The sequence below is a fragment of the Drosophila sechellia genome, chromosome 3L, assembly GCF_004382195.2.
Source record: "Drosophila sechellia strain sech25 chromosome 3L, ASM438219v1, whole genome shotgun sequence".
Classification (NCBI taxonomy): Eukaryota; Metazoa; Arthropoda; class Insecta; order Diptera; family Drosophilidae; genus Drosophila; species Drosophila sechellia.
The window spans coordinates 12925449-12941391 of record NC_045951.1 but is presented as its reverse complement, the minus strand read 5'-3'; the positions used below and the strand labels follow the sequence as shown (position 1 = coordinate 12941391).

The window sequence follows — 15943 nt, the reverse complement described above, 5'->3', positions numbered from 1 at the left end:
CTCCGTGCTGCCCCACTTTATGGCGCATACCAGAGCGCGTTCTCTCTTTTTTTTCTGGGGCCCCAGAGACGAGACCAGTGAAGTGCAGTCGGGAGTGGGTCTGTGCCACAGCGGTTTCGAAATCATTCCCACCTCATAACAGCCAGCACCAGGTGAACCACCTGCCCCTGCTCCCATACAACCCTCCCCTCACCCAAGCAAACCGAATCCGCATGCAACGCGTTCGGCTTTCACAGCCCAATTCACTTGCCGCAAAAACCGCAAGGTGCGTTGTTATAGTTGCTCAAAAGCATTCAAAGCGAAAAATGCCTGCACAAAAAAACAAAGGAAAAGCAATTACGCAAGCAAGATGGATTGCAGCGCGATCTATTTCGCTATCTCCATAAAAAAGAGGATCAATAAAAACGAGCGTTGCAACACAACAATTTATTCCACCACATATACATCTTGCAATATTTTAACTTTCTTTAAGCCTCTAAAAAGTTAAAAAAAGTTATCATTATTAATGTTATGTTTAATTTCCGTGCTTCAAAAATATTTCCCTTAACAATCTTTGCTTTAGCCATCAACCCTACAGAAATAGTTTTCCTCTACAAATTCTGATGTTTAAAATTTGTTAGATCCAGAAATATTTAAAATTAGTTTATTAAAAAAATTCCATTTCATGTCTGGGCGAAGGTGTGTCATCTGTGGCGAGGAGCCACCGGCAAAGGATGCGCAGGGCAACGAGGCGTATGCGTATCCCAAAACAGAGGAGGAGGCCAGGATCTGGCAGTCCAGCATGGCGGCGAAGAACTGCTGCCTGGAGAGCATTCAAAACCAATGTTGCGTCTGCGTGGAGCACATTCCCGACTTTGTGAAGCGGGCCAAGAAAATCGGAAAGAGGCTGCGAAATCTGGAGCGCGAGAAGGAGAAGCGCCGCCATGAAAAGAAGGATGGTGAAGGATGCAAATGTCCGGATGATGGTAAGCCGGGTCGGGAACGTCCATCGGTTAATGTTCTCCTCCTGAATGGCGCTTCGTTGCCCACGTATTGCGGCAAGGGACAGTCCTGTGTGGATTTGAAACCACAACCGGCGGAAGAAGGCGATTCCGAATTAAAGATAACCAAGAGGCTAGATTCCAAGGAATCGGACACGGAGATCTTTGTGCAGGAATCCGAATTTAAAGACACCGGCAGTAACTTTCCCGATATCGATGGCACCGAGGTCACCGTTCTCCGCACTCCCATGCAAGAGGATGAGCAGCTGGAAGAGGAGATGCAGGCGCTGCAGGAAGAGGAACAGGAGCAGGATCCGAGTGTTAGGTCAGAAAAATCATGGCATTTGTGTCGATTATTTTCTACTTTCTGTCACTTTAGGCGGCGGCGCAACAACTGCCTCCCAGGCTGCACGGATGTCCTGCTCCTGGGCCGCGGACACCATGCCACAGACGAGTGTCCCTGCAAATGTGAGCAGTGCTCGAAGCCTTCCGGCTTGCCACAGGACGAACCCGGCTGTTATCCAGAATGCTGTCCCAAATCCCATACGGAGTACTTCACCCAACCGCCATGCGGCTGTGAGTGCGAGCAGCAGGTGCGGCGTGAGCTCACAAAGGTTATTAAGACTCAGGGTCAAAGAATTCGGGAGCTGGAGGAGATACTCTGCCGGCAGAACAATCTACGCAATTGTCTGCAGAGAAAGTTGGACGAGTTGTACTGCGAATTCGGCCGTTTGGAGGAGGATGATGAGGGTGATCGGACGCGATTAACTTGCCCGGGCAACCAACGTGGTGGCCCTGACTGTGCTGGTGTGTTGCATCCAGCTCCGACACCATCTCCCCCAGAGCCGAAGGTGCAGCTTCCCCCAAGACGAAGACTATCTTATCGTCGGTCAGTGCTGCGTAAGTCTAATCGCGAGGTGGACCTGGTTGAAGCAGAAGAGGAGCGGACCGAGTTGGACGAGAATGGGGATCGGGTCCACTGGCTCGCGGAGAAGAGAACCCAATCCGAGAAATTTACCCATCGACCTGTGTGGATAAATGTGCCAGGGGAGGAGGAGATGGAGTCGGAAAGCAGGATGGCGATTCGATTTGGAAGGAACAGCACCTACGTGGTTCCCGAGAAGTCAAACCATTCCAATTTGTCCTACTCCATCTCCGATTCCAGCCACTCCTTGACCAACAGAAAACGCACTTGATGCGCCATCCAATGTCATCCGTATCCCATGTCCCATATACGCCTATGCCCTTTTGGATCTTTCCGTGCTGTGCAATCATGCAAATACAAATATATACTCTTTTTTTCCGGCTCTGTGCAAATGTTTTAACCCAAATATTTTGTAGACATGCAACATTTATGTAGACAGGCTGCAAACAATTTGCAGCTGACTGAGCGACAGGGCACTGAAAAAATTCATAGTTCATTTAATATCTCTGAAAGCGTGCAAAAGTAAAGATGTGAATTTCTTTTAATTAACTTAAAGTGATGTCTGGAATTAATACATATTCAATATTTGCAGTTAATACATTTTTTTAAGCAATTTTCCAGGTGAAAAGTTATATTTCCAGTGACTGGAGGGAAGGAGAGAATGGTGCGAATAAAACCCATTCCCGGACTCAATGCGAACCACTTGAACACCCCTCGCCGGCGACAGCTGTGTGCAAATTGTTGCCATTTTATGGCATTGCAGTGCAAACGAATGCAGCTGTCCCACCTCCGCCCCCTCGGCACTTTAAGCCACCCCACTGCAATTTAGGGAGCAATTTTCGCTTACTATTCTAAATGTTCATAAACACATTAAAATGATAATTAAAAGAATTTCGCTCTCTTTTCATTTTTCGCACATCAGCGGCAAAGTTAATGCTGCAATTTTGCGTCTGCATTATTTATTTATTATGTATGCAAATGCATTTAATTGCATGGCGCAGGCAGAGAGAGACAAAAACGGAAAGAGCGAGAGGCAGATAGGAGAGGAGCTGCAGGCGAGGCAACGTCAAACAATTTGCATATTTTAGCATGTAATGAAATTTGTAATAATTCTGCAATTAATTGCGTACGTGTCCTTGTTTATAGCCCACGTAGCAGTTCAGGATGTTCGGAGTCCAGTTTCATTTTCATCTTGTGTGTGTGGGTTTTTGGCTTTTCGCCCCCAAGGGCCATGAAAATACAGGGCAAAATAGTGTGCCGGGCATTATTGTTCACGTTTTTGGTGTATTACGTAATGGAATATGCATTTAAGCGTGTGTAAGCTACCTTTATTAAAGCCACACATATGCAGAACTGTGTTCTGTCAGATTTCTATGGATCTCACTTCAAAACTATTATCATATATATCATATTAAATTTTTTATCATATATAATATTAAATATTTTTAATCTTTTCCAGCTAAATGGTTTAAATGATTGAATTTCTATTAAAGATTATTACAAGTTATTAGCTCTTATTTTTCATTTAATAATTAGTTATAAGAAAATCTTGATAATTTCATATGTATGTGTGTATATTTCATATATCCCCATCACAGATATTTTTAAATGTTATAATCTATCCCCTGCAGTTGTTTTGTATACTCTCAGCCCCGTTTGCATTACGCAATTATGTTTTCATAAATATTTGAAACTAGCAAGACCATTACAATTGAACATGGCTTGTTCCATTTGGGCACCTCTCTCGAAACTGCCACATTTTAGGATCCCCCCGACTTTGACCTGCACTTGAAAAGTGGGAAAACAAAGCAATCGACTGTGAATCCACCCCTGTGATATTTGCCAAAAGTCCTTCATTGGCGGCGGCTGCTTTACAATTTGCGTGTTTACAAGTAAATTTCCAACATGAATATTTATTTATTTTACCATTGCAACGCAGCAAATGGAGTTGTGTGTGTGTGTTGTTGCGGCAGTGCATTGTTGTTGCCATGTTGATGTTGATAGGTTGTATACCTTTGGCTAGGTGTTCGACATGGTATTGTTGTTTTAATCCCTGCCCCGCAACCCGCCCCCATCGAAATCCACCCACCGAAGCCACCTTAACCCCTTGGTGGATTTTCAATAACAAGCTGCCAGGGTTGCCATTGCCATTGTTGTTGTTGGTCATTTTGTTGTTTGTTTTTAATTGTTTTGCATGTTTTCATTTCATTTGCAGTAGAGTCCCATGTAAAAAGGGATAAAAACAGGGGCGGGTAGGGGGGACTACGACACCGTCATTATGGCGAGAATAACAACAAATACTTATGCTGATTTTCATGCTACTTGGGCGCTTAAAAGTGTATTTAAATTTCAAAGATGTCAGTTGGGCTGCATTCGATTATTGCCCATCTGACAGGCATGTACTTTGATTTTCATTTCGATTTGATGTTTTTCAATTATGTTAAGGGTCCTGAAACCATACCACCCCCACCCCCCGCCAGGCATCATTTGTTGGCCCGATTTGATTTTTTCTCATAGCTGTTTTTTCGGCAGTTTTCATGTTTGTTTATTCTGCAATTGTCTGGACGGCCAGACAGACAATAGATTTCAAGGATGGTTTCATTTCAGCTGCGTCCATTTGTGTTTCATTTTCATTTCTCCTTTTACGGCTTGCAATAATCATTTGGCGAGCAAAGGAAGCGGAAGCCCCTAAAAGGAAAAAGGAAGCGGGCCAAAAAGGAAAAGTGGCAAAGAAGAAAGGTATCATAAAATTAGTAGCAATGACTTTAAAACGTTGTTTTCCAACACTCCACCCCATTCGATGTATCCATTCATTGCCTTTTTTCTAGGTTCTTTGATGATAATTTTTTCATTAGTTTCGCGCCGTTTGAGGCCGCCAATTAAAATAGAAAGAGACGACGTTCAATATTCGAAATACAAATATTCCGACATTTCTACAAGCATTAATAGAAAAAGTTGTCGGTACACTTGGAACATTTATTGTATATCTATATGTTCCCTATTGAATGCAAATTAAGTTAAAAGGACATGGGGTTGCAAATTCCGAGTTATTTCACGAGTTTTGCTTAAATATTCCACTGCCTAAGTACATGTTTTATAGTTAATATGGTTCTTGCATAAATATTTCCATTTTTACTGTGTAGCGGGATAGACATGCCGTCATGATGATAAATGAGCTGGGGCTGAACAGAAATGCGTGCTAAATGTTATAATTGCCGCCATTCATTGGGGCTTACGAGTGGCGGGAAATCGAAGGGAACAAGCCATGTGCAAAACATTCGAAACGCTTTGAATGAGCGGCATTTTCGTTAATTTAAAAGGTTAAACATGCTGTTTGAATTTAGCAAAATTTGAGAGAAGTACTGGCGAGGAGCATGACAAAGCTTAACAACGATTGTGCCAACTTTAAAATGATGCCTTGCAAATAATTTAAATTCAGCCATAAATTTCCTCATAATTTGGCAATTTCCAGCGCTCTTCCTATTGAATTTCCTGCTTCGTTTGCACAAGCAAACTCAGCTCTAGGAGAACATAAATGCCATTCTGAGTTTTTTCTCGGCTTTTCCTCATATTTATCCGGCAGTGCGGAATTGCGCAACAAAAATATGTACGCATATATGGTGTGTATCGGGAAAAACACAGCCAAAATAAACCCTTGAGAGGAAAATAGACGGAGACCCTGAAGGATTCGCACACAGAACAATAAGGACAAGGACGGCCGAATCGAACGGAACTGAAACGCAACTCGAGAGCAGGCAGAATAATAGTCAATAAAATATTTGCACGAACCAAAAATCATTCAAGCGCATCTCGGAACTCTTATTTCAATACAATCCGCCCAGATAGAAACGGAGGGCTTACGACAAAAAAGTGGCCCAGGCATTGAAATAACATTTGGCGAGTGCAAAAAGTTCCTCAAGTGCAGCAGCAGCAGCAGCGGCATCATCCGAAGAAAAAGATGACAGCCAAGGAAAATTTAGCAAAAATAAAAGCAAATACAGACAGTCCTGGGAAAAGTGGCAAAAAAAAAAAGGAAAAGAAAACAATTTTCAATGTTTTTGCTTCTAGTTGAGGACGCCTTATTCAATGCCAGCGGTGGGCGGCTAAAATGAAAAACAAAAAAGAAAGCACACTTTGAGCCAAGTTACTTGAGAGTTTCAGGCACAAAAATTTTTACCCATGACTGGACAACAGTGGCGGCAAAAAGTGTTCGACCTTTCCCAGCAAAACAAAGCAGGAAATGGCTGCCAGGATATTGACAATGGCGAAGGCGGCTGGGGGCGTGGCCATGGCCGCTGTGCATCCAGCGTGAAATGCGACAACCCTGGCCGGCGAAGAAAGCGAGATAAAAGAGTTCGCAGCCATTTAAAGCGCATCTTCTTCAGCCATAGAAAAGTTTCAAATTTACTTCTCCCACTTGTGGATCCTTTACTTACTCACCCCAACCATTTCGCCCCCCTTTAAGCACTTGAGCTACTTAAGGACATTTTAGTTAAATTTTATGTCGATTTCCGCTGGACTCAGATTTCAGTTTGCCAATCTATTGGAATTGCGGTCGAGCATCGAGGGAAAAAAGGTCAAGCCCATTAAATTTATAATGCGCTGGAGAGAGAATCAGAAACCCAGCAAGGACGAAATGGGCGTGGCAGCTGTGTCCCGGGTGTGTGTGTGTGTGTGTGTGGTTGTGTGCGTAGGAGAGAGCCTTAAGTAGGTCAGTTTTGTTTGTCATAAAATGCAATTGGAGCGCATAAAAGTGCCCCGCGAATCGCAAGTGAAATGTCAAGTTGTAAATAATCAGGACAGCGAAAGGGGGCGTAGGGCCGAAGGACGTGGCCGGTTAAGGGATCTCAAGGAGCTGGTCCTGCGGCAGGCGTTGTCGTCAAGTGTCGAAATGACCCAAGAGGTTTGACGTTCGATATCTGCAATCATGTCAATTGAGATGGGCTCAAAGAAGGTTATTTAAATCGAAGCGTTAAAACATGGAAGTAAAGGAACGTTTTACTAGCGTGCAAAATTATTTCGAAGGACTATGTAATAGTAGCTGTGAATTTTTATGCGGATCTTACCAGAAAAATAGTCAGTTACGTTTTTATCTAATATTAATATAGTTTAAAAGTATATGTACAATTCGCATACATACACAACAGTTTTGTATGTATTCCGCATATTTTTAAGTTCAGACTAAAATCTTTCCAGCTGCGAAAACCCAAATGCTCCCCAGCCACTCGCTGTGGAATCATTTGAATCAGTTATCTGCTCGCTGTCCGCACTATCTGCACTCAAATTCCCCGACACTTTCGGGCCTTTGTTACTATGCAAATGGGCAAACATTTTGGCTTAAAAGCTTTGTTACGACCACCACCGAATAGCATCGCGTACTTGGTCTAGACGTCTGTTCAGCCACTTCAATTTGGCCCGAAAGCCGAGCGGAGGAGGCATCTGACAGAACTGGGGGCGTGGCCCTTGAGTTTCGATTACGGCCATGATCCTCATGGCCCCATGGTCCCCACCTCTCATAATTGATATTCATATGCAGCGCGGATGCCGTTTGCTTGCATCTCATTAGTGGCAGTCGCTGAATCCCGCATTTATCCTTATGTGTACCTGGCTCTTATAAATAAGCACATAATCAGGCGACAAACGCGGCTGTGGATGCCACGTGCATAAATAAATAAATAATTTGCAACAATTTCCATAACTCGGTCTGACATCTCCACTAGGCAGACCTTCGGCCGCATTGCTCCCAAGTGTTATGACCAACTTGGCTCTTACCAGCGGACGCAGCTTCTCCATCTGATGATGATGATGTCAGTTGCCAGCCGGCAAGAGCAGCAGCCCAACCAGTCAATAAACATAAATATCGGACTGAAGATGCTCGTGGAGCATCGTTAAGTGTTTGGCTTTATGGCCAAAATGGGCGAGAGACTTGGCGGCCCGGCTTGGACTTTAATTAGCGCCTGGCCTGACAATTAAATAATATTTTCGCCAACTCACAGCTCACAGCTCATCCCCGCTGCCCCCCATTTCCACTGTGGAGCCGCCGACTTGTTAACTCGCTGCCTGACAGTCTGCCAACAAGTTTTAATTACAACCCAAACGACAGTGCAAAAATGAACATAAAAAAACGCTGAAATAAGACGAGTAGGAAACGAGCAAATGATTAAGTCGAGCCTTGAAAATACCCTATTTTTTAAATGAAATAAGTGGCTTTGCAAAATTGCTAACCAAATGAACTGAAATAATATTCCTATTTTTATTTTGATAGCTTTTTTATTTTGATTTGTGCTGCTTAAATAATGACACAATCTGACACCTAATGACAAATGAACAAAATAAAGTGTAGTTTTTTACCATCGCGTTTTAAGCACTTAGCTGCCAATTTTATGGTATAAACTTTGTTCTATCAAACTTCAGGCTTCACTGAGTTTAATGTGATCGTTAATATTAATAGGGAAAACAGGCGAATGATATAATAAATGGTAATTACCAATTTTAACGCATTTTAAATTGTAAACTGAGTTTGACATCAATTCCTTAAATATAAACAAAGTGTTTTAAAGCTACTAGAAAAAACAGGCTTATCAATATAGTTGGGTTACCCATTTGATTACCACGACTGGAGCAAAAAGTGTCCCCTGGCCAGTTAGTTTTTGATAGTCGCTGGCTTGTTTTAATGACTCCAACTAGCCTGCAGCAGCATCCAACTTTTTTTTATGGCTGTATGCAAATATTTTTTCAACACAGTTTATGGTCTGTGATTGTTATCCGGCTCTCTAGGTTGGTTGGTAGTCAGTTTCGCATAGCTTTTGTTCAACTTTTATGGCTCCCTGGTCCTACATACCCAACTACACCCCCCTTTTTGGCCAACTGGCCAGTGGTGGGGTCAGTCCATCTTCATTGCTGATGACACATTTTTGATATGTCGCTAATTTGAATTTGAAAATGAATCGAACGGCAGCCCTTTTTATTATTTATTTATTTATTATTGCCATCACAAGAATTTATGGCATTTCAGGCGTTGTAAAATTTTCCGGTTTCGCTTTGATTTTCATTCTCGTTTTCGAGTGTTGATTGCTCGCCTGACATATTGACTTGCATTTTGTCAATAACGTTTTGTCCCATTTGATTCGATTTGATGAAGGTTGTATCTATTAGCGGCCATTAAACAGCGGAAATTTGAATCACAGTCAACCTTCCCCACTTTGATTTGCGCAGATATTCGATTGCTGAGAACATTTTTGGTAGAATGTGGTGGGGGAAGGTTGACCATGGCAAAGGTTCAAATTAAATGGAAAATGTTGAATCAGTGCCATTATGTATTAAGCCGTATAAACATGATACATTTTTGAAAAACAAATATGTTACACTTTTAGTATGACATGGCAACTAAATATTAAATATTCTAGATGAAAAATCCAATTTAATTAAATCCTTTGATAATTTTTAATATTTCCTGTAGACTTTTAGAATTACAACATCGAAATTAACATTATTTTAGGTATTTCTTTTAATCGAATCACCTCATTCCGATAGCTCCACCCTGGGCAATTACCTCAACCACCTTTTGCTGGTCTCTCCAATTAGTTGGCCAAACCTGAACCCGATACGAAGTTTGTTTTATCAAGTATCTGGAAGACACTCAAACACTCGATGCAATTTAAACAAATATATGCAGACACTGCCTCAAAAGAAATGGCGCACACGCCCCTTTGCTGGCAGGGGGGCGTGGCAGGGAGGTGGTAAGCGATAGCCCAGACAGATACTTTATGCCGTACGTGCCAAACAAAACTCCACAGCCACTGACCCATCCAGTTATTGAAATGCAAAAGCCAGAAAGGAAAATTGCAGTAGCGAAGACAATTTTCCTGGCACGCAAAGCGGTGCGGGAAAACTGGAGAGGATGGCGAAAATGCAGACAGGAACATGGATGGACCCATGTGTGTGCATGACTTGGGAGACCCGCGATCGCAGGACTGGGACTGGACGCAAACCTGGACCAGGATTGGATTTCTAATGTGCATTCGGTGTCTGCCGTCAATCCATTAAAAATCGTACCGGCGACAACAAAAACAGCACCAGCAAATGCGGCACGTACGGTTTTTATTTCTAGGTATGGACTCCTCTCCTCGGTTTTTCACGGTAGATAACATTTGTATTTAAAAGACACTTTACGGATTGCTTTTGAGCGCCGGCGAACCGGTATGCTGCCCAACTTCTTCGCTGTGCAACCATTTGTAGTTTATCGGAGGCGAATCTTGAGGTACCGCCCGGCATACAAGCCGCATGTCAAAATGTCAATTTTTGTTTCGGTTTCTTTTCCCCAGTGCGCTGTGCGCTGTGTGGCACGTCCTCTGTGGCCTCTTGTGGCATGCAAAATTGCCACATGTTGCGTAAACTAGTTTCGTGAGTCGTGAGATATATCACCTGAGTCTGGAGTCTAACTGCACTTGCAGAATATCTACATAAATAAGTATGGAAATTTCCACGGCGATCTCAGACTCAACCATTCTGTCATGTCCCCACTTTTCCAAATGTGTTCGCTATGATCGGTGGCCTGAATGGCCAATGGACAACGTTGCGGACTACCAGGGAATATGTAGAATATGTAGTTTATCCCCCGGCAAACGGCCAACTTGTTCGACAACAGCCTTGGACGGCTGAGATGCCATTAGATGGCTGGGAATTGGCGTGGAATTCAGTCTTGGGTCTGAACTTACCCTTATTTAAGCGGCAGGTGTTTCGAGATGTTATTTTATCTGTAAAAATTTTAAAGTGAGAAAATGTAATTAGCTAACTAGCATATATAATATATTATTATATTTATGTCATGTTAAAGAAACACAATTTCTGCTTGTCAAACTTAGCCCGATAAGGTTGCCCTTTATACTTTCTAGCCACAAAAGCAAGGACCATCTTAGCCGCATTAACTTGGTTTAAATGCCAATCTGCTTCTAAGAATCCCACCCACCTCGAATACTTCTTACACCATATAACATAGACGACTTTGTTGATTACCCCAGAAGCGAAGGCAAATAAAGTTTATTACCCAATAGCCGTCTGCCTTTTTAGAATTTCTGGCAGTTTTTTCGGCATTAATGCGAAGTTTATTTCGTCTTCGTTTTTGCGGGCATAATTAAGCGCACTTTTAAATATTTCGACCTATGTTGTGTTTGTGTGTGTGATTGGTTGAATCGTAAAACGAACTGGAGTACCGACTTGGTCGTAAAAACCAAGTCTTTTGGACCACCCAAGATGGGCTGGGAAACTTTTGCATGAGTGACGAGACGCGTGTGCCAAAAAAGAAAGTATGATGATGAGCAGCGGGAAAAAAAGGTCAACAATTTTATAGCCATTTCCCGCTTAGGTTTCTAGGTGTTAAATAATAAATACGCCCAGGAATCGCTCTCTCTCCCAGTCGATAAAACCGGGCGCCTTGGAGGCCCAAGAATTGCGTGCTCTGCCTTATCGTGCTTACAGTTCACTTGGTGTTGGCCCACACAACTCTCCATTTTCCATCCTGGCCGATGCATGATGACATTTTAATAGCTAGCCCAATCCTCAAGGATGGAAACAAAAAAGAAAGCAATAAGAGCATTTCCCGTCCGTTTACGAGCACTCATAAAACATTGAAACAATGACGAAAGCCCAACACTTTTCCTGTTTGAATTTTTTTTTTTTCGCTGTGCATGTGTAAGGATCTTTGCCCTGTGGAACCATAAACAAATTCCTCATTAATTGCTTAATTTTGCTAGCCACCTTATCGTCCGAGTCCACAGTTCGGCTTTAAAGACTCATCACAAAAGCAATTAAAGGCCCACCAACAGCACTGCCGCCACTGGAAAAACCTTTTTCTGCAGACTAAACTAATTTAATTAGTTCAGGTTGGGGCTGTAGTAAGCTATTTAGTCCCTGTCTGGGGTTCCTTTCCTTAGTTAGACGCGCCAAATGAAATCAGACTTCAAGCGATACAATGTTTAATATTGCCCTGCGCACAAAGGGAGCACGCACGGCGAAGACAAAAGGTGCGCGAAATAAGTATATAGATTATAAGTAGAAATAAATATAAGAATTTTATGTTAAAATATTAGCAGTTTTTATCAATGTGATTTAAGATTGATTTTTTATAGGAATTTTTATAGGTTTTATAATAACTCTGATACATAGAAATAAACACTGTATAAGACTAAAAATTGTATTCAGCTTTCATAAATACTTGTTGGTCCTCTAGATACCTAAAACAGACTTATGTCTATGCCGCACACCTTCAGACCCAAAATCCCTGAGGAAGCTAGTTCTTTTCGTACATGTCATTGACTCACACTCATGGAAAGAAACAGATAGAGAACGAGCGAGAGAGAGGGAGAGACAGTACGGTATGGAACAGAAACATAAAATTTGCGGCAATTTCTAGGGCGTCGTCATCGCCGTCGTCGTCTCGTTTTGTAGGTGACTTTGGCTGTGCGGCATATAAATAAATATTATATTACCCTCAGCGAGCAGGAAACCTTAGACCCGCGACGCAAACGTGAGATATATTTCCAAGCACCACCTCCGCCCCTTGCCATTTGTTTGCCTGCTGAGTTGTTAATTAAATATTTACCCTGCTTATTTGCAAAATGAATAACTTTAGCATTTTATTTCACATGGCGCAGTGTGTGTATATTTTCTATGTAGCTTCTAGGGATTTCCTGTCCGCACTCTAACCTTTTAGCACATTTACGCTTGACTTCGGAGACACTTTAAGTTCGCCTTTGGCATCGGCTTTAATTGCCTTTATTGTCGAGTTTAAGTACATGCAGAAGAATGTCTGCAAAGTTGGCAAATCTTGCACAATTACTTACGATTCTTACTATATAACTATGGAATTAGAATGAAGGTTCCAGTGTTCAGTTTAACTGACTTTCGTTAGTCACTTCGCTAACTGAGCTCACCCATCCACAAATTACATCATTCAGATTCTCTCACAACCTTCTAGCAAAAAAAAGCCAGTCGAATTTGCATTTAACTTTTCATTTTTTCTTCTCACATAGTTATTTATTTACTTTTTTTTAGCGTTTTGTTACGCTTCACATTTACGTGTTGAGCGAAACTTGTTTCGCAAAATGCCATTCAAATACTCGCAGTAGTCTGAATCTTGGCCCAGCTAATGACTTCATTTCTGTTATTGTTTCCCAAGGTGAATTGGACGAATCTCAAATATTTCAACAGCTGAAGTTCCGCGCTGAAGTCGCAGTTTAACCCAGAGAACTTTGCATAATTGATTAATAATTTTGCCGGACAGGTGGCGCCCCCCAAGCGACCACGCCCCCTTGGCGACCGCTGAACGCCAATCGTTAAATATTCAAATGAACTATCCAGACCGCCCTAACCCATTAATTAGCCCGACTTGAGCACACATTAGATAAATGTTGTGAAACTTGATTAAAAGCAAACAGCTCGAGCTTAGGATAGAAACAATTTCACTCTCTCGCTTTAAAAGGGTTGCATCCACAATCCAACGATAGATAAAGATAGTTAGAGATAGAGATAGGGGGGAAAATATATAGAAGAGGGGGCGTCTCCCTAAACATATTATTGATTTTACTTACATTCGAGTTTTTGCTGATTTGTTGTTCATTTTGTTTGTTTGGCCTGCGCTTGTTTGTCTGTTTGTTTGTTTGTTGATTTTCTGTTTGCTTGACTCGAAAATTATTTGGGTTAAATCAACAGCAACAAGCAATCAATGCAATAGTCGAAGCTCGTAGAAAAGACTTCAAATGGGATTTGAGTACTGGTATTTTCCGAAATTGCTTCCTGGTATGAAAGTTTCTTTCATAAAATTATGAAATTCCAAGTTTCAGTGAGGAAGTGCAATTCTCACTTAAAGCTATCCCCATTTCACTGCCTTTTCTTGTTTCAGTTTGTATAGTTTCTAATCTCATTAATTCGTCTTCAAACACCTGACTAATCCAATAAGTTGTTCAACTTCTCAGAACCAACTTTAACCACAGAAACTTTAACACGAAGCAAGTTAATTTGTCGCAGCTGGCAAACTAGCTTATAGGTAAACAACGAACATGTCAACAAAACTTAACAGAAATTAACTGGGTAAACACGAAAAGAAGCGGAAAATACTTGCTTAATTAACTGGCAAAACTTTCGGGTGAAAGGACACGGGGAGATGGGGAAAATGTGAGCGTGGGAACCCTTTTATTAAAAGGATAAATTGCCGCAACGTGGCGTATGCGCAATTAACATTTATGGCAATTAATTATACGATTATGCATACGCCGTGTGGCACACCGCCGAAGTTTCTGTCTATTCTATTCTGTCTCCTAATGAAGGCATCAAATCCGAAGGCGACAAAATGTTTACCACCGTCATTTTTTTGCCTCCACTTTCGGTAAGCTATAATTATGGGTAATCAAACTGTTTTATTTGATGCTCTAACTAATGATCTTTTTGTCTAGGCAGTCAGCAAGGTCGAGACCGTAAACGAGCCATTCAGCGACTTGAGGCTTTAATTAATCGTTGTATCGCCAACAACTCTGATTAACCGAACAGACCCAAAATAGTGCCCCCGAGGCAGCTCAATCTCGTTAATTGATATGCAAAATCAAATGGCCACTAAATGGTGCGAACCAAAGAATTACGCAGAAGTGCCAAACCAGGTGAAGGTTTGACGGTTTTTCCAAGGAATCCAGGACAGAAGTTCGTTGAACTAACATATGGGAGTGACATAGTATATTAAGCCTGAAAAGTTAATTAAATATATTCCAAATTTGCAGCCAGAATATTACATAGTTCACCCCTTTATTTATATTCATATGACTACTATATATATATATAACATTTTTGTTAAACCAGCTTTTGAATATTGTATGCATTTCGTGTACTCAACAATACTAGTACACAAAGAACTGGAACAAAAAATTTATTTTCATTATCACGTAAATTTTTCGACGTCTTTTGTGTTCTACACAAGTTCAGCCAATTTGTTTTGACATATTATTGCTCGACTAGGCAGAATTGTTCAAAACACCGAGCGAAAACACAATGAGAATCTGAGAGATGCGGTGCTAACAGAGATACAGATAGAAAGCTAAATCATTTCGCTGAGAACATTTTTACAGATTGCGGTTTGGGGCTTTCTTGCTCGCCTTTCCGACATGCTGATAAAGCAAATTTTGAATTCCGTTCCTGCCCCCGAGAGTATCAATAAACCCATAAATTTAAAAGCGAACCGCACCAAATAAATGTATATATATATATATATATATAAATTTGTTGTTGTCAGCCCAATTTTCATATTTATTTCCCAGCTCTGCCTCACATTTCATGTGACGTTTGCTCTTATTTATGCTCAGACTTTTTTGTGGGCGTCTCTAGTGCGGTCACAACACAATCTATCTATCTATCTATCTATCTATCTTGTATCTCATATCTGGTGTCTTGTAACTTTAAGCTTTTGCATATTTGTCGTAAATTGCTCGCTGCTGTACCGCACGATCTCGATTTTATGGATCATGTTCTGTTTGTCGTCATGCTAGTTTTTCGGACTATTAAATGGTTCCGCGTTATATTAATGGATTTTGGCTGTTTTGTTTGGCCAACGCGAGTGATTATATACATATATTTTCAGCAAAGTTTACATTTTGACACTCGGCACAGATGTTTCTGGCGGAACTTGGCCTTTGTGGCCCTGAACTTTTTTGAAAACGTGTGAGTTTAGTTAATGCGAAATTAGCTAAACGACTATCTCTTGAGCAATTAGTTCATTAATCAGCTCATGTTGGGAAAATAAATTGTACCGTTGAAAAATGTGTTTATTTAACTTAAAATTATTTTTAGACATTAATACCTTTGTGTGAATATATTTAGGAACCAAAATATAAGCAAATGAGTGCTTATATGTGCTGATGAATAGAAACTGCAATGGCAAAAGTGTGCTTTCGAAATAGAAAATAAAATACGTGAATCATCAGCCCTCTTCTGTCGAAGTACTCTTAATCAACGAATTCTTTCTTTACGGGCTTATCCTATCTATAAACTATTTCCA

At 41.3% G+C, this 15943-nt stretch overlaps 2 protein-coding genes across 2 annotated transcripts in view; one reads left to right on the top strand and one right to left on the bottom strand.

Annotated features, from left to right (window-relative positions):
* Positions 1-15943, bottom strand: part of LOC6605554 (protein slit) — a 49949-nt gene that overhangs the window by 29951 nt on the left and 4055 nt on the right. The window lies entirely within an intron of this gene.
* Positions 554-2278, top strand: LOC6605551. The gene is made up of 2 exons (XM_002030339.2): positions 554-1305; positions 1360-2278. Exons 1-2 carry the CDS (start codon positions 665-667, stop codon positions 2174-2176), a joined length of 1458 nt encoding a protein of 485 aa, XP_002030375.1. The 5' UTR covers positions 554-664; the 3' UTR covers positions 2177-2278.

Excerpts from the sequence above, each read along its gene's own strand:
- LOC6605551 (XM_002030339.2), top strand. The coding sequence starts at position 665 with ATGTCTGGGCGAAGGTGTGTCATCTGTGGCGAGGAGCCACCGGCAAAG. Across the intron at positions 1,306-1,359 it reads GAGCAGGATCCGAGTGTTAG|GCGGCGGCGCAACAACTGCC; the intron begins GTCAGAAAAATC and ends CTGTCACTTTAG.